Here is a 27,554-nt window from a genome sequence, read left to right on the forward strand (position 1 = left end):
ATTAGCTTAGATTTAATACTTTAATTCCAATATATTGTATTTCATACTATCTATTAATGCTCTCAAAATAGGAAAGTAAATGAAGTAATAGAATGTAATGTGTTTGGTAACACTGATATCGTTGGATAAATAAACAACAAATATGGCGGATGGAGCGGATAACAAAGACAGATGTTCAGAAAAAAATTTAATAGATTCTCTGTGTGTAAGTTAAGGTTAAATGTAGCCTATGATAGAAACAGCGTTTAAGCAAACTCACATCTGTATGTACTAACTTATAATAATTATTCGATGTAATTGTTGATACGAGAGTAGAAGCTATATGTCATTTAATATGATTGATAACTACAGAGAATAAATCGCCGTATTAGGACATTTTCTATTCAATATGATTGTAAAGTATTTTATATCCAGTTATCAAACATTTAGTAAGGTAACATTTTGTATTTTGAAATGTTTTCTTACTTTCGTTTAACAAGTGCTGTCCGATTCAAGAATGTCCTCCCTCGATTTGCAGGGAAATTCGTGCTTTGTTGCAAATATTGTCTGAAAACGTTCATCTACAGAATTTCCGTCGTTAGAATATGTTTGGAAAGTGTTCATTTTTTCACTTTGCTTGATTAAATGTGAGGTAAAAATCTGATATTCCCCGGACACCTATAACTTCTTCGTTTTGTCAATTTTTGACATTTGTACTTACCTATCTGCTTCGTGGAACGTTCTTTAACGTGTATTCACGTTTTGGTAAATTTCTCGTATCGGACAAACGGATTTCTTCAAATTTACAGGAGAAATTACTTACCGAATGCAGTTTCTTTAAACTTGTGGAAGTTCGGGAAAGTGTTTTCTTACATCGTTCATTGAATTTTGCCGGTAAATCATCTATTTTTTGATATAAATGTGTGACCCATGCACAAAAGCTCTTGCATCCATATACTTCCAGGTGGATGTAGCCTGTGTGTGGTGACGTAATCCTGGTCAGTGTTTCCAAACACGTGTTTTTGTAACTGAAGAAGGTACGTTTCCGCAAATGGTTTGTGGGGCTATGTGTCAATGGTTCGTGGGGCTATGCGTCAATGGTTCGTGGGGCTATGCGAGAATGGTGTGTGGGGCTACGCATATTTTTTTCGAAACCAATTTTTCACTATTGTAACCTATAGTGAACCTACCTAATCTAACCTTACCGGAAATGGTTCGTGGGGCTATGTATGAATGGTTCATGGGGCTATGCGTCAATGGTTTGTCGGGCTACGTAGGTATTTTTGGGTGCAGTGATGTGGAAACACTGCATGCCGAGTATGGTAGTGAAACTGTGACCGCCATTTTGTGTGTTACCGAAGGCAAAAAGAAACGAAGAAAACTTACTCGATATGTCGCAAATAGAGCTTATTTCCGTGAAATAAGCGAAATGCCACCTTCAGCAATGTTTCTCAATGCAGAATACGTAAGTACGAATATTCAAATTAAATGAACTAGCAAATTTCAGCCGTTTGTCCAATACGAGAAATTTACCCACGTTTTATTGATCAAAGTAATTGCAATTTTTTTAAAAAAGGTAAGTGTTTTTGTAACTGAAGAACGTACGTTTCCGCAAATGGTTTGTGGGGCTATGTGTCAATGGTTCGTGCGGCTATGCGAGAATGGTGTGTGGGGCTACGGATATTTTTTTCAAAACCAATTTTTAACTATTGCAACCTATACGTGACCCTACCTAACCTAACCTGGTAAATATGCGATAACACCCGAACGGATTGCTTCAAATTTACAGGAGAAACTACTTACTGTACTGTAGCATTGTCGAAGTTCTTCGAGGTATTTTCTTTCGTGGAAACTGAAAACTTCACCATAGAATGCTGCAGAATAAGAAATAATCACTTTTTATGTAAGGAACTTGCATTTTCTGAAAAGCGACAACATTATGCCGTTGTTTTCATTATGTACCTGCAGATGGCACGTGCGTCGAAAGTCACGTGGTCTCGCCAGTGTTTCCAAACATGCCTTTTTTCCTTCGATTTTTTCTTTTTTTTAACTATGCTTACCTAACCTAACCCAACCTAACCTAACCTTGCTGGAAATGGTTCGTGGGGCTATCCATCAATGGTTCGTGGGGCTATCGGGAATGGTTTTTGGGGCTACCCATCAATGGTTTGTGGGGCTATCGTGAATAATTTTTGGGGCTATCTATCAATGGTTTGTGATGACATAATGAACATGAAAGTAGGTATTTTTCGGTTAAGAAGGTTGAAACACTGCATACCCACTCCAAATCGACAAAACACAAGCAGGATGCGCAACGATCCATGACGAGTGCACGCCATATTGTCTGTAACCCAAGCGGAACAAGGAAGACAAATAATGAGTCGTAATATGAAAAGTTGAGACTATTTTATTGAAAAGGGCATAACTTCACCTTCAAGAATCTTCCGCAATGCGGAATAGGTAAGTATCAATGCTAAAATTAAACGAGTGAGAGGTGTTCGGGTGATATAGCATAATTACCCCTAAGCTTACCGGAAATGGTTCGTGGGGCTATGCGTCAGTGGTTGAATTTCCGCTATGAAACATACTCACATCACACAAAACACCTTCCAGATGTTAGACAATGCTAGAGGATCTTATTACCATAAGTAGTTTCTTCTGTAAAAATGAAGAAATCTGTCCGGGGAATATCAGATTAGTACCAAATGTAAATTTTGCTCGAAATTGCTTCTTTACTTATACACTTGCGTTGGTAAGATTCAAATGATATTTTTAACTGGTTGAACATTAAGATAATATAATTTAACTTGTTTCAAACAAAGAATATTATAAATAAACCATTAATAATGTAATACATTAGTGCAAGAACGTACTTAAAAAAATGAGGCATGTTTCTCTCTCTCTCACTCTCTAACATAAGCCTTCACTCTGACATTTTATACACATTTTTACTTGCATTTAAGAGGGATATTAAATGATTAATCTGTCATGTCAACAGATGTAACACATGCTTCTGACTAGAGCACATAAGTTAGAAGCTTCAGCTCAAATATTATGTAACATTTTTAGATGTATTTTTATATGTCTACAGTTGCCATTTCTAAGGAAAAATAGTATTGAGTTAGTATATTTGTACCACTTAGCAAAGTAAATCATGCCAGTTCACCCACTGATAAATGTATGAAATGTTGAGAAAAATTGAAAATGAAGCACTTGATGCAGAAAGTGCAGAATATAACAATCAGTCCAATGGCAGGAAAGCTGCAACAGACATGTTGGAACTCTGGATAGGTATGCAAACCTGAAACACCTCGATAAGTCCATGTATACTTTTACAACAATATAAAGTGTTCACAAGGCATCTGGATGTTATCAGATGTCAGGCAGAGTATGTCACAAAACTTCATGACTGGGTTTTCATTATGTAAATGGATTCTGTTATACATAATCAGTTATCGTCCTCAAAATAACAACCCATACTGTGCTATGCCTGGCGAAGGGTTAACTAGGATACCATACTTCATATCACAATGTGTTAGATATTAATTTTGTAGATGGCAGTAAAAGGGGATGTGATGACAGTACATTTCTCCCTTGTGCCTTGTTGTGTTCAGTGTTTATATTATCCTCATTTTGACATATGTGCTTGGCCATATGTGCCATATATCCAACATTACATAGATTTGACATGCATATGCAACTGAATGTAACTAACGTTTGAAACACATTTTACCGTTGGATGTACTATGATTGATTTAGTTATTTTATGTCTCTTTTTGGCCACTTTTGGCTAATCATGATGATGAAAGGTGATAAGATGAAATTGATGAAAGGATAATCACAAACTCATATGGATAAGGTACAATGCAAGCCCATAGAGATGCCAGAGGCTTGTTAAACTGAAGAATGCAGTCGAGGATGTACTACCTGGAAGGCTGATATTTGGATGTCTTTTGAAAGGGTCACTCCTTGCATCCCATAGGTACTACAGTCATAATTTTCAGAAATCAATAAATTTGGCTGTGATTACCATCATGGTCTTTCCATTTTGTCTTATAGGCTGCTTCCACACCTATCTTTAACATCCATCTTCTCTGGATCTGCTGTTGGAATAAAATGCCTAACTTCGAGGAGTATTTACCATTTTGGAATCTATATCTCGCAAACATGTATGTTGCAAAACATAATTTCTGCTCTTACCCCTTGTTCCACATTACCATGTCAAAGTTTCACTTAGTTTTGGTCAGCAGGTGAATTCACATGCTATCCTTTAATAGGTTACATACCATTTTTAATTTATTGTCAGAATGCTTTCATGCTTTGAATTTTATTTTAAAATTCTCTGCTTGTGCTGTACTTTAGCATGTAATCATTTCTACTTTTCAGGGAAGGGTCAACCAGTTATATCTATATAGAGATCATTATTTTGAAGGCCATTCCATTGAAAATGCATCTTGTAGAGCTTTAGATGTTCAAGAAGAGCTTCAGAAAGTATTGAAGTGCTTTGATGAGTCAAAAGGTAATGCAGCCATTACTCTAGATTTGTTTTGTTTTATGCCTGTTTGTCAGAGCATGTTCATTTCTGAACTTGTGAACACCTAGGGCAAGGAAGTTGCATTGTATTTTTTTCTTTTGTGTGATCATCATTTATACTCATCATCAGGGCTAAGCTTAAAGAGGTAGAAAACTAAGTAATTAAATTAGTTAAGTAAGTAAAATTTAAAATACATGCAAATTGAAAAACTACAATGATCAGAAGAATTGTTGTTTGAAGTCCACTTTATGCACTGAAAGGCTAATTGGGACTAGACCTAGTTTAAAGTGAGATCCGAACCACGGTGCCATGTGCCTCCACCGGGTATCGAATCAGGGATCCCTTGATTACAAGGCGACGATGATACCACTATGCCATCAGGTTGCCCCCCCCCCCTTTTAATCTACACTTGGTTGAGAGTGTGCTTCCCAAGTAATGTAGTACATAATGAATATGACATTAGAAAATTATGAAAACTTGTGGATTGATTTAGAAACCATACAAGTATAATTTTCACTTCTTCTTTGTTTTCGTCCTTTTTTTTTACAACATAATGTGTTGCCATCATCACAATATCATTGTTGGTAAGAAGCCCATGACGTTCATAGTAATCTATATTGTCAAAACAGAGATTGAGAAAATACAGGGTGTTTGAAAAAGAACTCCCTAGTTTTAAGTATAAATTTAATAGGGAAAGTAATGAAAACTTCATCAATGAGTACATATCATGAAAGAGGATTCCTTCAAGTTTTGTTCAATGTTAGTACACCTCAACGTGGGATCCATTTGTTGCCCTGCACACGTCGAGACGATATTCCACTTCTCGCCACGTATTCACCATTTCAGGTGTAACTGTCCCAACCGCAGTGACGATTCTTTCCCGTAAATGATTGATGTCTCTGATCCTAGCACTGTACACAACATTTTTTATGTGGCCCCAAAAGAAGAAGTCCAGTGGGGTTAAGTCTGGGCTTCGTGGTGGCCAAGGTATTGGGCCAGCCCTGCCTATCCACCTTCCTGGAAAGCGAGTGTTAAGAACCGCACGCACCTGTTTACTGTAATGAGGTGGGGTGCCATCTTGTTGGAAAAACACAAGCCCCTTTTCCGCCTCAGACGTACTCTGTGAACATGTCATGGTAAACGTCCCCGTTTATTGTTTTTTCTACAAAAATGAAAGGACCAACCACACGATCTTCCATCAAACCGCACCAGACATTAAGTTTGGGAGAGTCACGTTGATGCTGAATAACTTCATGTGGATGCTCTGCCCCCCCCCCCCCCCAAATTCTACAATTATGACAATTAACTGTTCCACTGACACAAAATGTAGCCTCGTCAGAAAAGAGAATGTTTGGTAAAAAATTGTCATCATCATCAATTCTGTGTAGAAAGTCAACAGCAAACTCATACCTTTGGATTTTATCAGTAGGTTTCACTTCATGGAACAGTTGCAATTTGTAGGTGCGCAACTTTAGTCTTTTACGAACAACATCATACACTGTACCTTTAGGCACTCCTAATTGTAGACTACGTCTGGCCAATGACTTCTTCGGGCTCCGAACACACGAAACACGGATCTGTTCAACAACATCTTCGGAAGTTCTCGGTCTACCTGGTGATTTACCTTTTAAAACACTACCGGTTTCCTTGAAAGACTTTAGCCAATGACGGATAGTTTTTGCTGTAGGTGGTTCACCACCATACTGACGTCTAAAATTACGTTGCACTGTTATAACTTACTCAGTTTTCACAAACTTTCTGTTGCGGAGTACACATTGTTGCTGAGTTGCTCTGCACTACACGAACGCCGGAACTGAACTGAGGGAACAAAGGAAAAAACACAGCACTGGTGCCATCTCAAGGTCAAGCAGACCTACCAACTGCAAGGGTGCCAAACTTGGAGAGCTGATGAATCAAACACCACAAACTAGAATACTGTATGTCACTTTGTACAGATTCTAGGACACATTAAAACTAGGGAGTTCTTTTTCAAACATGCTGTATGTAAAATCTTAATAAATTTGACAAAGTTGTATTGAAATCTGCATAGGACTTCATTGTGAGAATTACCATATCTGTTGCCATCTATATTCACATCAAAATCCTATTTCGACTACATATGACAGCAGCTTGCAATAAATGTTTTGCAGTAACATGTACAGGATGCATGTTAATTCATGAGCCAACATCCATTTAGTCAAACATAAGATGAAAGATTATCATGGGAAACATGATTGTATAATGAGTAATTTTATATATTCCATGCTTTCAGTTATGAATATTCTTGTTTTATCATTTTTTAAAAATTTTATACTTTTGTATTCCTTGTTGTTTTTGTTTTATGCTATTTGCTTCTTTTCTTGTGCATTAAGTATGGTCAAAGTGTGTGAAAACCCTGCTTTCTGTTCCTTCATTTTTCACGCAAGTATTAAATTGTCTACTCTCAATATTTTGCTGAACTTTTGCGTTTGTGTGCGAGAGTGTGATGTCATGTTTAACATTTTCAGATGTGGCTGAGAAGGAAAACAAAGCCATGTATTATTATCTGAAGGGGCGAGCATTAAATGTGGGTCCTCAGTATGAGCCAAAAGCAGAGGAGGCTCTCTCAAAGGCTGTTAAACTTGATCCTAAATCCGTTGATGCTTGGAATGAACTTGGAGAGTGCTATTGGAAGAAGGACGACATTCAGGGAGCTAAGAACTGCTTTCAAGGAGCTTTACAACATGTATGTATATTATTATTACTATTGATACAAACAGCACCTTCTTTTGGTACATTAGGTATGTACAGGACAAATAATTAGGGATGGGGCAATATGAATTTTGACTAATATTGATATTCTACCGATCCGATACAAAATTCCAAATGGTTCACTGACCATAAACCAAAATTTTGCAATAGAATAGAAGCTGCATATTTAGACATATACTTAAAAATGTATTGAATAGAAATTATGTGTTTATGTTCATAAAAAATTATAACAAAATGGCTTAATATTGCACTAAATTTTGAGATATTTATAGATGTATCAGATCGGTAATTTTACCGATAAACTGACACATTGATATGCCTATGTCAGCCGATAACTGATAGAGTACCGATTAATCTGTCCCATCCCTACAAATAGTATAAAGCAATACAGTATACCACCTTACAAAGAGTTTTATTCATGTTCCTTCTTTTCCCAGTATTAATGTGATAGATTATAATAAGCCACATAACTTCACTTGTACATTCCAAAATTTTACATTTTCATACATTATACAGCCAATTTTCATGGTTTCAATAAAACCATATGTTATTGAAATTTTTCCTGAATTTTACATTTTCTTGCATTATATGTTTATCTTGGTGGTCCTCTGAAAAACATAAAATTGAAGTTCCACTGTAATTGCAGAATATAGGCAAACTATTGATGTCTCTATACTTGGAGGATCTAGGCATCGCATGTCAGCAGATCCCATTGCAGTTGCGCTGATAGATACAATCCCTCGAAGTTGAAACATCAAGAGCGAGAAATCAATCGAAACCATGACTGGCTTGGTATCTCAGTTCGTAGAGAAATGGCACAGTATACTAGAGTATATTCGAGTCCTGATCGAGCCTGCATTTTTCGCTGAAATTGTTTAGTACATTTCCTGTGTGTCCCAAACAGTAAGGAACTCTTTTCTTTTCCAAAATAGGTTCAGGCGATGATTTGGATACTGTGACCTATGGGGAAAAAATTCCCCAATGCAGTCCCAAGCATTCTCTTGACCCAAAAAGGAATGCCTTTGGTTCTGCTAGTATTGGAGTATTCATTCGAAGTGAAACAGGTGTACTTAAATTAGACGAAGGGGTCATTCAACAATGCAATGCAATAAACTAAGATTTTGTCACCCACCATCTCCGATTTCGATGAAATTTGGTATACACCCTTCCTTTATGGTTGAAAGAAACCACCTAAATTTTTCACTCTATCTCAAACGGTTTTCATTTTACAGCACTTTGAAATGTCATTAAATCAGTGTTGTCTGTCACTCTTGAGATCCTCGACACAAGATACCCTTGCTTACATTTTATTTATTTTCTCCTTAACCAATGATCAGATCTCTCTGAAATTTTACACAAAGTTCAATGAAATAACAAGGATTTCAGAAAAAAATACATGAGCACTCAAACAATTTTACAAATGCCTATAAAGAGACTAATAATGGACTTGTTGCCTAATTTTTGTGGTGGGAAAACTAGGTTACGAAAATCTGAATTTTCATCATGTGGGTATGATGGAACCAAAATCTTTTGATGTTGAAAATCATTGCAAAGATATGCTCTTTCTCTAAAAAGAATGAAGTTTGTGGTTTTTTACTCCTAATAAAAATTTTACGTTTATTGGATATTGCATAAAATTTCAGTCAATCTATACCAAATGGTCCAGCACTGGTCGCTCGACCATTTTTATAATTTTTCATTTGTTTGTCGTTCTAACCCCTGTACAAGGGTAGTTCAAAACAGGCATTATTTTTCTAAAACTAGATTTCGTTTGAAAATGGTGGCCATTTTTGTTTCATCACTTACAGCATTTTTGGCCTATGCAGACAGTTGCGATAATTATGATAACTCAGCTAAGAAAAATTATAGAAAACTGGGGTAAAAAACATTTGTTTTCAGTACATTTCAGGCTATATTTTATGTTCCTTACCTTTTTTCACCATATCTAATGCAAAAGGCTGAAATTTAGTTTCTTGAAACACTAAGGGTGGCGTGAAACGATAAAGTTTGGGAATCCCTGGCATGCTTAATACAAGAATGCAAGAAACGCAAGCACAACGTAACATTTTACCTCCTTAAAATCATCTAAGTGATGCTGCGTGTGACCAAGTGATTCAAGGGCAGTGGCACTGCCACCTCGCACGTTACTATCACACAATTACAATGGGAAGCAGTGAATTGTATTATGAGGACTGGTTTTGCATGGAATATACTGTGAAAATATTTTAGTCAGTAATCATGTACCATGATGTGAGTCTACCATTACACATGGGTGCTTCATAACATTGCTATCTTGTTCTTGCAGAAGAAAAATAAGATTTCTCTGAGAAACCTTTCAATGGCTCTAAGGCAAGAAAGAACAAAGTCATTCCAGGATAGAGTAAAGAACATTGAGGAAGGAGTGACAAATGCAAAAGAAGCAGTGCAGTTAGATACAAATGATGGGGTATCTTGGTCCATTCTTGGAAATGCTTATCTTTCACAGTATTTTACGATAGCTCAAAACCCTAAAACTATCAAACTCTGCATGTCTGCATATCTTCAGGCAGTAAGTATTTTAATGGTGGTATATTTTGTTAAATCTATAAATTTTGAATTTGTAAACTTGATAATGTGATCATTATTTCATGAGGATGCAATTTGAAAAATAAAATGACCGTATTTTTGCATTTGTTTTTAGAAAAGAATATCTTTACTCTCACCATTGTAGACAGAAAATTTAAATTTTTCTGCATGGGCTGCTTTCTATCTAAAGACATACATTCCTGTGGAGCAAAGAGTGATGAAAATTGTAATAGTGAGGAGCTTATTCTGTTGCTGAACTACAAAAAATTGCTGTAAAATATGATGCATATGTGTATTTTTGTTTCATAAACACAGAGAAGATCTAGAAATCATACAATATGACATTATTTAGATGTTAGACTTATTGATAAGAACAGTTTGCCCAAAATGATAACTGATGGTATTTTGTTCATTATAAAAAGTGTAAATGTTCATGCAGAAATTGAGTAACATGTTCATCTCCTTGTTCACTGTGTGGACCACAAATAAATATTTTGTTTAAACCTGAGATAGGATCTGATACATCTTGTAATGCTGAAGCTTGGGAATAGAAATATAAGTTTCATTCAAATTATAAGTGTGTGTTACTTTTTCTATATTAGGGTTACGTCAATGATAGTAACATGTTTCAGGCTCTCTATAGAAATATTGTATTACAAGAATCATAAACATAATTACCAACATGGCATTGTCTATCTTTCGATAATCACTTTCAGCTAATTAATAAATCATCTGCTTAATATACAACTGATAACTATTTTGTTTTTCTTTACAGGAAAAAGACATAGTAGCAAACAGTGATGCTGGCTTGCATTACAATAAAGGTGTTGTAAGTGACTCTGGTATTTTATTATGTTAAATCTCTGTCTTTGTATTAACAGTAGCATGTGTGGGAGCAGACTAAATCAGACATTTTTTGGCTTCTTGCCTGAAATGTACTGTATATTTCTTTAATGTAATATATATTATTGTCCTAAATTTGATATTAATGTTTACTCTTGAATTGTTCTTAGTTTGAGCCCCCTCCCTTTACACTCACACATTATAGAGTTGACTTTTTTTGGCTTTGTACGTGAAATCATTTGTAAGCTGAGCTAGGTAATGTTGCAAGCAAACTTGTGCACAATGTGAAACATCCATTTTCATCTGTTTTGTTCATGAGTTACTACTGGTAGGATGTGACTGAGCAAAAATTTACTGTTTCCAATGTAGTATGCAATAATTTTTTGAACTAGTTACAAGGCTGGTATTTAACAGGTTCTGGTAGTCCGATTTTATTTAAAAGAATTGTAATGTCAATTAAAGCATGCCAGAAATAAATATACAGTATTTGATTATGTATTATACATATTGTATTTATGATTTTATTACTTTACATTCCTTTGCTGCTAGTTTGGATAATCACAATGATGATGATGAATTTGATGAAGGGATGCTAACAAAGAAATTCCCATGTCCAGACCCTGCACACTGCAGGATTCGTGGATACCAAAGAAATAACAACACTGTACTGTGTGAATATCAGAATATCTTTAATTATCCGACTTTTACTTACTGTGATCCTGATTCTGATATGCCTGGTGATGAATATTTTGTAATATTCTACAAAATATTACAAGATAATGTCTTACTCCTTTCAATCTATTGATTTCTTCTTGTAACTAACTCCCTGTGATCTAATAATATTAAAAAGAAGTTTGTGAACAGTCACAATTTACTGCAGAAAATAATAAAATGTATTTTGTAATATTTTCATTATTTCCTTGTTGCTCTAGGCACTAAAATATGAAGAAGAATTCAAGGAAGCTCTGGAGTCATTTTCACAAGCTCAAAGACTTGATCCAACATGGGAGGACCCCAAGGGTCAAGAAAACCAGTTGCTTAAGTATCTAGGGGATGTCCAGGATCTGATCAAAACACAAGGGAGATTGAAAGGAAAGAAATTGCACAATATGTTGCAGGTAATTTGTTTTTGTTAATATACAGCCTGTTAAATCTGAAGAATATTTTTATCACATTACATACTTAGTGTTATTCAGGAAGATATTTACTTAGTAAATGCACAAGCAAAGTAAATACTCTCCTTGCACACAATAATTCTGGATGAATACTGTGTAGCCCAGTCAGTGAAGGCCAAAAAGGGGCTATTTTAGATGTCCAGGGTGAAGCAATCATTATAGTTTAGATGTCTATATTGGGATGTTAACTCACACCCCACATGCACATACTTCAAGCTCTACATTTACACCCAAAGCTTACAGCTCATTTTTACTCAATAATCCACTTGCAGGTATGCATCAGGTTATTAAGAATAGGTTGATTTAGAGTAACTAGTAAGTGCCTTTACTTAAACGTCTGAGTGATGGGCCTCCCCGATGGTGCAGTGGTAGCGTCGTTGCCTTGCAATCAAGGGGTCCCAGGTTCGATACTCGGTGGAGAGACAGTGGTTTGGATCCCACTTTAAAATGTAGGTCCAGTCACAATTAGCCTTACTGTGCATAAAGTGGAGTTAAAATACCAACTCGATCAATCAACTAAACTAGAGTGACGTTCTTCCCCATCTGTTGGGTGACAGCTGAAACAAATCTTTAATGAACAGATGAATATGGGAGCGAGAGTCCTCTCCTCCCCAAAAAGTAATCCCTCCTCTAGAATAGGTCATGCGTTCATCCATTCTTCTGATTGTATTATAAATCACCTGATGATTGCTAGTTGTCTTTGTTGAAATATTGTATTTCTTTAATGTCGTTGCCTTGTAATCAAGGGATCCTGGGTTCGATACCAAGTGGATACACATTGCACAGTGGTTCAGATCCCGCTTTAAACTGTAGGGCCAGTCCCAGTTAGCCTATCTGTGCATAAAGTGGACTTAAAACAGCAATTCATTCGTTCAGTCTATCTTTATTGAAAGAAAGCAAGACGTAAAAATACTACACTAGAAATCTAATCCACCGCAGAGGTAGAAAATACATAAAAGTGATAAGAATTCAGAATCTGTAATATAGATATATAACAGGTACTCGTATTTTAAAAATATTTAAAAATATTCAAAAAACACAAAAAATGGTACTTACGTTTTATGAGTATGTTATTTGTAAAACGATGTTTTGAGAATCTACTGTTCTCTTCTTCAGGTCCAAAACTATACCTAAAATTGTTGTAGCCTCCATATTGCATTACAAATTAACAGTCCCTGAAGTTAAAAGAACCTTTCCATCTAAAACACGTATTTCAACATTGAACAATTTAAAGGCCCACATCATTTCACTACCCATAGTAACCCCAGTATGTTTCCTCGCTGAATGCAGGAAGTTGTTCGCAAGCAGTTCTCCTCTCGTTTACTTCCCCTACTTTTTCCCCCTACTTGCTTGCATCATATCATATGCAAAGTCGTGCGTTATCTGGGCTACCCGAATAGTGTCTGGGGTAACATGGAAACCAATTTTTCTATATTTGCGTTCTTCCGATCTTCTAAACATTTCAACCCAAAGCTCATCTACATTTCCATCCTCTCTATTTAATTTATTCTCTCTATCCCTGCAAATGTATGGTGCCTCATACACATTCCTACTTAGTGGTTTATTTTCGTTACGAACTACCTCCAGTTTTTAATTTTATGTCCCATATCAATGATATGCTCAGAAAGTCCTGTTCTGGGAACCCCCTCCCTAAAGAAATAGAAAAATTGGTTTCAATGTTACCCCAGACACTCTTCGGGCAGCCCAGATAATGCACGACTTTGCATATGACATGATGCAAGCGAGTAAGGGGAAAAAGTAGGGGAAGTAAGTGAGAGGAGAACTGCTTGCAAACAACTTCCTGCATTCAGCGAGGAAACATACTGGGGTTACTGCGGGTAGTGAAATGATGCGGGCCTTTAAATTGTTCAATGTTGAAATACGTGTTTTAGATGGAAAGGATATTTTAACTTCAGGGACTGTTAATTTGTAATGGAATATGGAGGCTACAACAATTTTAGGTATAGTTTTTGAATTCCTGTCTAACCCATATCTAATCCACACCTTATTCCTGGTTTTTAAAATATCTTGAAGTGGCTGTGGAAAGTTTTTTGTAGTCGAAGTTTTGGACCTGAAGAAGAGAACAGTAGATTCTCGAAACGTCATTTTACAAATAACATACTCATAAAACGTAAGTACCATTTTTTGTGTTTTTTGAATATTTTTAAATATTTTTTAAAAGATGTGTTATATTGCTATTGTGAGTAATTCGCACACACATAATGAGTCTGTAATATAGAAGTTTGAAATCATGTCCTTTTTATCAAAGTTGCAAGTTTTGTTTGTAATATGTTGGTTAAGATACTCTGTATCTATTATACAATGCTCTTCAACAGGCCATAACCACAAATAATTTGGGACCATACAAAGGAGGTTCATATACTTCTCCCGTTGGACAGACTGTGAAGCTGGAGTGTGTTTCTATTAAGCAGTTGGACAAAGGAATGAACATTGAAAAGGTTGTTCTTGGGAAGGTTGTGTGCAGTGTTCATATGGCAGACACGGTTCCTTTGTAAGTTGCAACATTGTAGTTATAATTTAGCTCAGTAAGTGCATTTGCAACTGTAAGTTGTATTCATCGTTAAAGAAAAAAGTAGGGATAAATTGGTAATGCTTAAAAAAGGCTATTTTGGTTTGTTAGTAATTTGATGGATAATTTTAATGACCCAGTATTTCTACAAATAACATATGAATTACTTCTGTAATTCTGCCATTTATCTTGTTAAATTTCTCAATACAATTTAAATATGCACAAGTACAGTTGGAATATATTTTGGAAAAATACCCTACTGTTTAACATTTTTTTTAAAATTTCATTCATCCAGTTCTTACTTTCTGAGCCCTCCTCATGGTCTCTATTTTCATACATTTTCAACAGAATATATAATTCAGACTGTGAAGTATTTGTTGGATCAATTGTACTCTCCACCAGTTTTGGTTTTAGTCAATTTTACACTTTTCATTTTCAGTAAAGTTTTGATATAGTTACTCTCATTTTGTTTAATTGTTCTGTTACCAATTTTTATTATTCACATGTAATTGCCCTGTATAGCAAAGGGAATGGGGGGGGGGGGGTGCAGATATGTAATAATGCATTGCCTGTAAATAAATTATAACAGGTCCATATATCGAGTGTGTTGCTTCCTTTAACATTTCAGTGCAGATAGAACAAATCGACACTATTAAATTTTAGTGACATAAAGTGTAACTCCATTTTTACAATTTCATATTTTGCATTTTCCCACATTATACAGCTTGACTAAGATAAGAATATCCCTGGGGTACCGTAGTTGCAGGGCTCACAGATAAGAAAAGGGGGAGCGAGAGGAGAAAACAAATGACTGTGCACTTTAGTTCGTGAGTTTGCAGGGGCATATTTATCTTGGTTAAGCTGTACATGTATTCTTCTTGGTCCTAGTGGAACAAAATATTACAAAACTTACCCAGATTTTACATTTTCCATATTTGAGTTTTTTCGCTTTGGTCCCCTGATGAAAAAAGGCAGACCTGGAAGTTATAAACTTTTTCATGTAGATGAAGCTTGTACTGAGATACAGTTGCTTTCCAATAGGAGCATAAGTTTCTGATTTTAATTAAAACTTATTTGTTTGTTTATCACTGGTGTGTTTTCAAAACACTCGCTTCAAAAATTGTACAGCATATTTGTGTTCATTTGTTACAATGGCATTGATGAAGGAACGGGGTATTTATTTTCATCTTGAGTAATTTATTTTCCAGTACATTTTGCCTAATTGACAAGGATGAAACCTGTGTTGCTGTAACAGTGTATAATCTAGCTCAGGGTAAAGGGGTCATCATTGGAGACTCTGTTGCCATACCAGAGCCTTACGTAACACATGTGAAGTTAGAATACAAAGGTCATGTAAGTTGAATTTTCATGTTGTAATTTTATGTTTTAAACATTGTTGTTTTTTATTAAAACATAGCTTATTAGTTTTAACACAATATTTATCAGTCTTCATCAAGTGACCTCTGACCAACTCTCTCGCATTTCCCAGTTAGAGTTATTTTTTTTTATTATTTTTAATCCTCCCAGCTCCCATATTGACATTCTATTTCTCCCGTATATTTTATTAAGAACCAAGATTGTGAAATTTCAACACATTCTCAGTTCGACAAACTATACAAAACTTCAAGTCTACTACAAGATATTGCACGTGTAACATTTTCTGGGCAGAAGTGGCGTCATATCTTGCAGTACTTAATTGGTGCTTAGTTTTGCAGCAGCAGTGGACAAAAACATATGGGTTAGGACTAAGAAACATGAAAATTTGTAAATTTTTATTCTCTATTGTGAACTGTATATTACATAAAATATAAATTAATTCTTTTGTTTAATACTAGAATCCATTCCATAAACATTTGCTGGAGTGATGCTGTGCTGCTAAAAAGGCACAACTAAATCTCTCGTAGTAAATGTGCAAAATTTGTCGCAACTAAATCTCTCGTAGTCTCCCTTAAATTCATGGCCGAAAGTTGATCACCCTACTAATGCCAATCTCACATGGCACTTAGGTCCGTCCTCACTTCCCCATTGACTTTAGCTTTTTTTTACTTAAAGATCATGTGAGAGCTTTATCTTTTTCAGTTCCCAACATAATTAGAAACTATCTTTAAATCCATCCATCCGTGATACCATAGAACTTACCAATCAGAATTTTGGAGCACATTGGCCATCTGAAGTAGGAAAAAGAAGAAGAAAAGCAATAGATGTCTGACTTTTTTCGAGGCAAATTTTTATTTATTTTTTATTTTTTAATATTCAACCATTACAAATGACTGAGAGGAAAATTTTATTTATTAAATGAAGAGCCGCAGGAGCTCAGTCGTTAGGGCATCTGACTACCATGCAAGAGACCCGGGTTCGATCCCTGGTGGGGGAGAACTGGGATTTTTTCAACCTCTTCAAGTGGCTCCGGCACCCACCCAGCATCGTATAAAGTGGGTACCTGGAGGAAACTCTGGGGGGTAAAGGCAGCCAGGGGCATGGTGCTGATCACATCACCCCCATTTTCTGCCATGATCAAGAAAGTGTGGGGCCCTAACTCCACACCCCCTATATGCCTTCATGGCATGGTGCAAAGCACAGGGGAGCACTTTCTTCTTCTTTTTTTTTTTTTTACAATGAAGAGTCTACTAATTATTATTATTTTACATAAATAGTCCACATGTCAAAATTTGCTACTGTTATACTGATATTTTATTTTCACAACCGACACGAATACTATTTTGAAGTGAACAGCTACTTATGTTGGCTGTAACAAATAGACTGTCCTGTTTGTAGCGCCACAGTAAATATAAATTACAAATTGTAATTATTGCTTCATGATCTCCAAGGTAAATCTCACATTACTATTTTATGACCAAAGAAATTACAATGTAATGTAAAAATAGTAGCTTATTATAAACACCACAGTTTTTGAATTTTGAATATTGTTGTGAAGTTTATGTAATTTATTTAACTAGTTCGTATTGGGGAATATATTTCAAAACCGTAAGGAAAAGGGATTAATTGGAAGATGCAACCTCTATCGTAATATACAGGTAATGCAACTTTATGCTAGTGTGTTTGTAAAGTGGCATAACAACTTGAAATAAATTTATTTTCTCACATTCACTGCTATGGGCTACATGTGCTGCATTTTTCAACAGTGCCAATGTTGTTCTATTTTACTTTTTAGAGAAGACATTATTTTCCCTTATCTTCAGCAGTTATTAGCATCTAAACGTGTGCAGTTGCCATTGTTAAGACTGCTTTTAAGGATCATGTGAGACCCCTCTTGCTGCCTTCGTGAACTGAGGATGAAAAAGCCTTTGGTACATGTAGTTTCCAGTTGAAGGTTAATCAGCAAGTGAGGACATACCTAAGTACTCTGCGAGACTGACTTAAGTCTGATGGTGACAGAACATTAGTTAGCATCATTGATGAAGATTGAAACAGTTGAAATTGTGTGTTAAAACCAGAAATGCCAATATTAGCAACAATTATTCCATATTTCAAATGAACCATTATAGTGTAGTTTTATTTTCCTTTCCAAAGGAAAGTACATGATATCGTTAAAAAATTGAGAAACAGGTGCAAAACAAAATATTTCTCCTGTGTTTTATTTTAATATTCAAATGTGTCAAGCTGGCTTTTTTTCCTTCTTCCTGGGTTATCAAGAATGTGCTTTGTGTGCTTATACATGTGCTACTTGCATTCTGGTGCAGCAGGAATGTTGGGAGAAATGCAGGATTTCTTGTTTGCCTTAGATGTCTAAAGAATGAACTAATGATATGTGGAAAGATAGAAACCATTCTGCCTATAACCAGAAGTTATATTACTGTCCTGTCCTCTTTCTCTATGAGATGTTTCAAGTTATGTGTTCTATTTGTGTGAGTTTAGGTTGCAAAATGTTGGCATTACAAGTGTCAAAGGGGAGTTCAACAGCATACTGTAGCTCAAGCGATATTTTGTTTTTCTTTGGCCTTTGATTCTGGGTAAGGGACCATCTGTTTACAGTGTATACATTTACTCACTAATGCATTAGACTGTGTCTTTGCTGATTGAAGTATTAACTACTATCTGAGGAAGAAAATAGTGTTGGTTAATGTACATTTTGTACATGAGACAACAAACACCACACATTGGAAAACATATTTTTTGATTGTATTGTTGAATGAAATAGCAAACCAGATATTTTTCTTACCTGATAGTTAATTTTTTTCAGTTCTAACTTGACTACAGAGCCGTAGCTGTTGGGGGGGGGGGGGGAGCAGGGTGGTTGCCTCGGGCACTGATGAAAGGGGGCACTGAACGGCAAGAAGAAAAACATTGAAAATTACTTGTAATAAAGAATGCATGCGATCCCCTCGAAAGTTTTGGTGCCCTATTAAAACAATATCATTGCCAGTTTGCAAAGATATTTATCTGATTTTTTTGCTTGCTGTGCTTGCATTACAGGCTCTTCTTTTAAACAAATAAAAGAAAATAAATATCCAATTTATATATATACACATACACATATTATTTGTTTGTTAGTGAGGATTTGTTTTACAACTTCTTAGTGAATAGTTCCAATAGTGTATGCAGTTGTAAAAATACTATTGGTGTAAACTGCAGTCTGCATGTCATAACAACTGTATTAAATTTTCCTAATATCTCTTCAAAAAAGCTTTTTCATTTAAAAGAATATGTTGTGATGGTTTTTGACTCTTTCAATGATCTTTCCAGGCAGCTTTCAAATAGCTAAAAGGTGCACAGGACGAGAGTACACATCACTTAGAACAACAATAATAAATAAAAGTCTATGCTGCTTGGCATTGAGACACAACAATACTCGGACATCTTTGATCTTTGTCAGTAGTGGCTGCATTCTCATATGCGACAATGACCCATTCAGAGCATTACGATAAACAAAAGGCAGCAACCGGGCAAAAGGGAATCAGAATTGACGCTCTCATAATTTCACAAAAGCACTCATGCTATTCTAGTTTAGTAGCTACTACGAACTATACACTCACTTTGCGAGGACTATTGTATAGTCAACGTGCTTTTGATGAAGCTGTGTGTATCCGAAATTGTGTAATTATTATAAGTGATGTCTTCCAAGAAACTTTCTGGGGCTCAAAACAGTAAAATAAAGAAGATAAGAGAGGTGCAAGGATTTTATCAAAGTTTTTCAAGAAAAATGTTGAATCCACAGACGCTAACGAAGATTCTTCAGTGCCGGAAATAGAAACAACACGACTGTGAAGAGTCAATCAGCAACTAGGTGGTCTTCAAAAGCAAATACAGTACAATCTCTTGAGTACCCAATTTCCGGATGTCTGTGCAGCTTTGGAGGAATTATGTGACCTCTCAAAAGAGTCACCCAAAACAGTACACGGTGCCAAATGCTTGCTACACAGTCTTAAGAAGTACAACTTTCTTGTGTTCTTATTCTGCTGGGCTGATATCCTTCCATCTATAAACGACGTTAACCTACGGCTACAAGAAAAGTCTGTTACAGTAGATATAGGTGTTAGTCACTCACAGGGACTGAAAAGCTTTCTGTCTGCTAATCGGGAAACAATTGTGATGAACGCTTTTGAGAAAAGCAAACAGATCTGCGATGATATGAACATTGCAAGTAGAGAACAGCGTCCCAAAAAGAAAACCAACTTTTTCAATGAAGTTGCAGAAGATGAAAGTGTAGCCATAAATGAAGTACAAGAAATTAGAAAGAGCTTATTTTGTGCCAAATAACATTAGGTGATCGATTCAACCTAATGAAAGGAGTTTTGGAGGATTTTGCGTAATTATTCCAAGCAATATGCCAGAAGAAACGTTGAGAAAGGGAGTCTTTGATCTGGCTTTATTATACCCCGAGGATATCAACGGAAGTGAATTACTTCATGAACTGTTGTTCTTTAAACATCATGCGCAAGCATTTTTTAAAGACTTTCACTTGGAATGCTTGTCAGAATTGTCACCACTTGCTGCTCTCTCATTCATTCATAAAATATCATGTATTGAGTTGTACCCAAATTTTGTCACTGTATTGAAACTATTTTTAACTCTACCTTCGTCTATTGCATCTTGTGAAAGGAGTTTTAGTAAGCTAAAGCTTATAAAGAATTACTTGCGTTCTTCCTTGAGTCAAGAAAAGCTGACTAACCTGGCTATTTTGTCAGTACAGAGTTCAATCACTTATGTTCAATGATATTATTAATGACTTCGTTTGTCGAAAGGCAAGAAGAGTGAAACTGTAGCTAGTATGTTCGCACAGGAGAATTATCAAATAATCATGTACTGATTGTAGTTCTTAATACGTTTTTGTTTTTATTATTGTTGATTTCAACTCATCAGTATAATATTTTGCAGTGTAAATAGGCTTTACTTTATAAACATTACATTAATATTGAATGATTTTAGCAAGTTTGTACTTTCCAGGGTATTTGTAATGGTTTCATGTATTTTAAAAAAACATTACATTAATGATCTTTCTTAGAGATTGTTCTGCTACATAAGAAATATATATGCTATTCATATGGTAAGATATATTTTATTTTGCATGGATTAGTTTCATTTCTAGGATTTTTTACCATTGCACACCGAAAGGTCAATAATGATCCTTGATTCAGAAGAATACCTGTATACGTACAAACAACTTGGTAGTTGTAATTGCTACAATTATTACTATAAATGAAATGTCAATTTGAATGAACGACATATTTAAGTAAGGCACAACAACAAATGCTTCTACTCCTCCCGTAAAAAAAAAAAAAAAAAAATGGTAGAAGTTCAACAAGGCGAGTGCAGGGGCGCGCCGAAATTTATTCTTGCCCTGGGCACAGAAATCTCTAGCTACGGCTCTGCTTGACTATAGAATATAAACCATTGGATGAAATTAATAAAGATTTGAAGTACCTATATTATGCTAAAAGAAACTCAATATACCCCATTCCCCACAGCAAACTGCTCAACCCAGTTTGCACCCGTGCTCAACCAATTTGTTATCTTGATCCCAATCTATTATTCTGGAAACTGAAACATGAGAATGGTCTATGCAGTTGCTCTACTGTCTATAAGCATGAATCATCTCCATTCTCTGTATATTTGCTTCCGTTGCAGTCTCAACTGAATTATCAGACTGGTCTTAATCGGCAACTTTATTTATGACACTATTGATTCAGTTGTGTACTACTTCATATAACAAACTCTTCACATAGGAAGATTTCCTCATGATTATGTTTTTCAAGAAATCCTATTGTACAGAAAAATGCACAACAGCTTTGGTTGTACACTAGTGGAACATGGTCCATTTTCAATACAAACTGCACTTGCGTAGGAAATATCTGGCATCTGGTACCTTACCTGTCTTCAAGCTGAGTTGTACTGACATCTGTTGACAAATTTCAAAACAGCCAACTGCCATTATCAACTGTTGCATTTGTGACCTAATTGTTGACTTTCTCTTGAATTATCTATCAATTTTGGTGACTTTCTACAAAATAGGCATATGGATTTCTATATATTGCAGATATTTGGTTACTTGTAAAAGTAAAGTAAAGTGCTCCCCTCTGCTTTGCATCATGCCATGAAGGTGTGTAGGGGGTGTGGGGTTAGGGCACCACACTTTCTTGATCTCAGCTGAGCTGGGGTGATGTGATCAGCACCATGCCCCTGGCTGCCTGTACCCCCCAGAGTTTCCTCCAGGTACCCACTTTATACGATGCTGGGTGGGCACCGGAGCTGCTTGAACAGGTTGAAAAAGTCTCGGATCGAACCCGGGTCTCTCCCATGGTAGTGAGATGCCCTAACGACTGAGCTACCGCGGCTCAATATTTGGTTACTTGTATGTGTTCAATATGTTTCTTTTTTTTGCATCATATTAATACAACGATAAGTACTTGTTTACCATTTTAATTAGTGCTGAGCCAATACTTGTATCAATTCCCACCAATACCAATACTTGAAAATTGTAACAAAAGTTTTTCCAAACATTAATAAGTTATTCCACTCCAATTATAAGCATCAATTTACCAGCTTTGCTTCAAAAATATTAAAGAATTACACCAGAATATTAAAATATGTGTTATATAACCACAGAATACAATTTTTCACACAATTTTGGTGCAAAATAAATGAAAACTTCAAATGTTGCATAATTTCCAGGATAATTACATTCCTGTCCTTACTTGTAGAGGTGCTTTTACCTTTCAGAACTTTGATTTCAATTCTATACGTGTGGAAAGCCCTCTCGTCATGGTGGTAAATGGAAGGAAACTAGGAAGAGATCAGTTGGCGGGTGCTCAGCTATCAACGTACAAGAAAGATTAAGGCTTGCATGACTGTGATAACCACCATTTGAATTCAAAATAAAGCCTTGGTGCTGTGCTTGTACAAGGTAAGTGTTTTAACTGATTACCGTAACTGAATTTTATATAATGAAATCTTCCTTGATGGAGCCTTATGTTTGTAGAGTGATGAATAAGTATGTTCATGTATTTGCACCTCATGAAGGTAAGTTCTTCTTCTTCTTTTCCATCCCCTTCTACCATTAAGCGTCAGGTTCCATCATCCACTTCATGTATACTTCCTGGTCCAGTGCTATTTTTCTGACTTCTGGCACTGTTTTCCCTATCTTTTCCACAACTCTTGGTAGTCCTCTCCCCTCTTGCCTTCTGGTCTGGGCTCCAGCACCTGTCTAGGCTAGATTTTTGCAGGCTGATGAGGATATGGTATCTGAACCCACAATCAGGATGGTCCTCTGTGGGATTGTCTTGTCGTGTGTGCATTGAGTTCTCTCTTGCACAGTCTCTGCTTTTATCATAGGTATAGCAATTTTAGTTCCAGCTCTGTTCTTGAGGAATTTATCTTCACTTTATTTGCTTGAGTCAAGACATTTGATCTTTAAATCAGTGACTTAACATTAGTTCTGATTTTCCTAAGGAGCTTATGTCCTGTATTAGGAGAAGGAAGCAAGTAGCCCCACTGCTGACACACCCATTACAATGGTAAATAATGAATCAATTTCCTTAGAGCTAGGAATTTTAGGTGCTGCACCTTAAATTTTTTGTGTGAAAATGGGTAAAAAAAGTGACTCATCCCCAAAATAAGCACGTATTGAACTCTACTCATGGTGTTTCGGTTGCACCTTTTTCACAATCTCAGAACCTTTTCCACCTTTTTCACAATTTCAGAACCTTTTGCACCTTTTCGCCCTTTTTGCACCTTTATCATTTTTTTAATACAACTCGCGCGCTGTTTAACCCCACCCACATTCGAGGCACGGCTTCTTGACACGCGATTCTTGTTTACCGCACAACAATGAATCGGCTTTCTTCAGTTCTTGGACGTTAATGTAGTAAGCGTGCGGACTTTAAACAGTGCCAACAATGACATGTTACAATTGCTAGAAGTTGTGCTCTTTTTGTCCTATGCTGTATTGTTTACGAATTGTTGTAGGAAAGCTGTTTTGTTTTCGTTTCCTTCTCCCGTCTCAGCGAGCAAGGTAACTGCAGTGTGTGATCGACTGATCGATGCATCGGATTTGCTTGTTCACCATGCCAAGACATAAAGTAAATGTTGGGAAACTACAGGACATTGTTAAACAGTTTAGCGGTGACGGCATTCAGAGTGATGGATCTGTTCTGAGGTGTGATGTGTGTGATATTTCTATTGCTGTTGATGACAAACACCAACGCACTCGGGTTGTGCAGCATCTACAAAGTGGGAAGCACGTCAGGAATAAAGAACTACGAGATGGTAAAGGTGGGAAGCGACAGCAATTCATTGGTGAGGCGCCTGCATCTTCGAGTTCCAGAAATACAAATTAATTTTTCAGTAAGACAGCAAGGACATTTATAGCGTGTGGAATACCTCTTTCGAAACTTAACAATCCTGTCATGAAATCATATTTGCAAAAATATACTGGGAAGTCAGTTCCAGATGAGAGCACCTTAAGGAAATCTTACCTTCAACCTCTTTATGAAGCTAAAATCTCTCAGATCAAGCAAGTAGTAGCTGACCATCCAGTCAATTTCATACTAGATGAAACCACAGATAGGCAAAACAGGTACGTTTTGAACATTTTAGTAGCACCTCTCAATGGACATCAAGTGAAACCCATGCTTTTAAAAACTTATTTTCTCGGCAAAACAGATAATGCAAGTGTAATGCAAAGTTTCGATGATGCATGTTTTGTATTGTGGCTGGAGGGCGTAAAATATGATAGAGTGTGGTTAGTTCTTACAGACCAAGCATCTTACGTGTTAGCTGCATTTTCTAATCTGAAGAACATGCATCCTAACTTAAAACATGTGACCTGCATTGTTCATGCTTTGCATCGAGTTTGTGAATCTCTTAAAGATGAATATACATTATGTGAACGAATTTGTTTCTAGCATTAAGAAAATACTGAAAAGGACTCCTAGAATATAGAAGTACGTAGAAATTACGAAACTTCCACTACCACCCTCTCCCATCCTCACTAGGTGGGGTACATGGTTAAAAGCTGTAGTATTTATTTGCAATCATTTCCATACAATATCGAAATTTTTAGATTCTTTGCCTAGTGATTCCTCAGCTGTAGAAAAATCCAAAAAACTTGCACTTAAACAGGAATTGCAAGATGAACTCTATATTGTACATGGCTTCTCTTTCATTACTACTGCAATCACAAAACTGGAGGAGCAGTGTCCTGAAAAGGAAGCACAGTGGGCTGTTTTGATGGATGTGCAACGAGAGCTGCAAGGGGTCGGGAAAGAGAAGTTAGAACAAAGTTTAGCCAAAAACTCTGATGTTCAAGAAGTCGCAACCAACAAGGATGTGGATTATCGGTTAAAAACAAAATACGCACCACTTGTGTCTCTTGACGCTGAACGTTCTATTTTGACTTACAAGTATCTGCTTAGTGACCGCAGATGTAGCCTCACTCAGAAGAACACAGAAATTTTGAATGTAATCTATTTTAACAGTTTTCTAGATGACTAATTCTAAGCAAGTAAGAAGAAGCATGTTTTCCTTTATGTCGCTTTCTAATGTATCAGAGAATTTTCTTTGCTTAGTTATATTAAACGATTTAAAACCAGAGAATACTCTGTGTTTATCCAGACAAGTTGAATCATATATGTATGCACTGTTCACAATAAATTCTACATCTGAAAATTAGCACCTTTTTTGTACAAAAATTGGCACCTTTTTTGCACCTTTATTGGCAAATTTTTGCACCTAAAATTCCTAGCTAGAATCCAGAATATGAATGTATTGTATACTTGTACTAAGTGTGAGCAGATACTTATCGCTGTTGTCTCAAATTTACTGTTGACAACTTCCTTGGCAGAGTGGTTAGCACAGTGCACTGCAATGCCAGGGATCCCAGGTTTGAATGAGCCTGAGCATGGGTGCTCTTTTTGAGTGTCCCTTCATCATCATATCTCTCATCTTTATCTTTGCGATTAGCTATAAGTGTCAGAAAAGTTAGTAAAATAAGCCAAATTAATCAAATTTAGTGTTAACACTATTGAAATTCAATACTAGTACTAGCTGATACTGAAATTCTACAATCCGGGTTCCCACGTGAACTCTAAATGTATTTTTCCAAAGTTTTCCAGAATCCTCAATGTTTATTTGTTGTTTTTTTAACCAGAGAACTCAATACACAGTACCTCACCAAATTCCCCTCATAGCGCTATCTGCTATGATAGATTGTAATCTGCATGAAGTTGATGATATTGTGAAGATAAGTGAAGTTCATTGTGTAAGGCTAGTTGTAGTTTTACTCCAAAAACTAAAAATTATGAGGTGCAAACAGTTCATTGGGGGACAGGGCCTGCCAAGCAGTATTTTATCAGCACATTTGCATTTCATCACTGCTTGTATTTGGTTTTGCAGACTTTTGCATTGCTTCTAGGAATGACAGGCCAGTCTCAACTATGTTGGTAGAAGCTCAAAAGGCCAGATCAGTAAAATTGATTATAATTGTACAAATCCGATATTTCTGTAATGTAGTGCACCATTCTGTCATTGTGTTTTTATGAATATAGAAGTTTAATTCATTTACTCAGTGTGGTAAAATAAATTTCTAATATGCATTATTTTTTCTGTTTACAGTTGATGTGCTGAATGGATAATGTGCACAGGTGTGTGTAGGATGGAGAAATGTCTGTGAGTATGATAAGGGTCATTGAAAGATTAAAAAGTAACAAGAAGACCTGTTGTAAATTAAAACAGCAAAGGATATTTGAATTGTGACTGAAATTTCCAACAAAAGACATGGCTTTGAGTAAATACATTCCTTTTATTGAAAATGGAAAAATGCAGTAACAAAGAAGAAATTAAGAGCAGACATCCTTTTTCCTTCTTTTTATCTAACTTTCTGTTACTAAAATGCTCTTACTTGTTAACTGTTGTAAATATTACATAAAATCTAGCACAGATTCATACCATTGAAGGAAAGGGGAGAGGTTAGCAATATGAATTTGTTAAGTGCTGCATTGCTTTTAACAAAGTATTTAAATCCTAAAAGTTCAATACTGATTCCAAGATGGTAACTGTTATTCAAAATCTAGATTTTATGTGATCATATAAAAATGAGATTATAAGATTGCTTTATTTACATAAGATAATTAATTTGCCCAATCAACATTGCATAATTGCATTGCATTATCATTTTTATTAAAAGCAGAGAAGACGTTGAATTCTTTTTTATTTTTTTGGAAAGCATTTTTAGTGGTAATCTAATCAGATTTGTAGCTTTAAATTTTGTATGTAACATCTCAGATTATGCAATTAATAATGTGATTGTCATTGTACCGAAGAATGTTTTGTAATGTAATTTATTAATAAAAAAAGAAAACAGTTTTGTGTATCATTGCATTTACAAGATAAAAGCCCTGATTCGCTGCAAACATTTGGATTCTTTCTCAATCCCCACTCTTGTTCCTTGTCTCCTTAACTAGCATAGTTGAACATATTCTAAGATACTGGAGCCATAAATTCAAATGCTGGACAAGACATGAATGTGTGTTTGTATTGTTTGTCTCTGTAATTTACTCCATCATTCATCCATATCATTGCAATTAACCTAGAGAGGTAAGATAATTACATTGACCTTATTGTGGGCACTTTTCAAATTTACTGTGATGTAGAAAGTAAATCATGGCAGGAGAACTATGTGTTGTAGAGCCATAAGATCATTTTTTTCTTTTTTCTAATGACA

At 35.8% G+C, this 27,554-nt stretch overlaps 1 protein-coding gene across 1 annotated transcript; it reads left to right on the forward strand.

Annotated features, from left to right (window-relative positions):
• The first annotated feature begins 123 nt into the window (after nucleotides 1–123).
• On the forward strand, nucleotides 124–27,147 carry LOC146005504 (tetratricopeptide repeat protein 5-like). The gene is made up of 10 exons (XM_083144751.1): nucleotides 124–205; nucleotides 4,366–4,498; nucleotides 7,021–7,238; nucleotides 9,570–9,812; nucleotides 10,605–10,658; nucleotides 11,605–11,790; nucleotides 14,184–14,359; nucleotides 15,586–15,730; nucleotides 22,556–22,739; nucleotides 26,447–27,147. Exons 1-9 carry the CDS (start codon nucleotides 143–145, stop codon nucleotides 22,670–22,672), a joined length of 1,335 nt encoding a protein of 444 aa, XP_083000877.1. The 5' UTR covers nucleotides 124–142; the 3' UTR covers nucleotides 22,673–22,739; nucleotides 26,447–27,147.
• The last annotated feature ends 407 nt before the right edge of the window (nucleotides 27,148–27,554 follow it).

This window comes from Lepisma saccharinum, chromosome 1 (assembly GCF_977018435.1).
Source record: "Lepisma saccharinum chromosome 1, izLepSacc3.1, whole genome shotgun sequence".
NCBI lineage: Eukaryota > Metazoa > Arthropoda > Insecta > Zygentoma > Lepismatidae > Lepisma > Lepisma saccharinum.

Coding starts and splice junctions, on each gene's coding strand:
- LOC146005504 (XM_083144751.1), top strand. CDS start 143: ATGGCGGATGGAGCGGATAACAAAGACAGATGTTCAGAAAAAAATTTA. Junction 9,813..10,604: donor TGTCTGCATATCTTCAGGCA/GTAAGTATTTTA, acceptor TTTTCTTTACAG/GAAAAAGACATAGTAGCAAA. Junction 15,731..22,555: donor AGTTAGAATACAAAGGTCAT/GTAAGTTGAATT, acceptor TTTACCTTTCAG/AACTTTGATTTCAATTCTAT.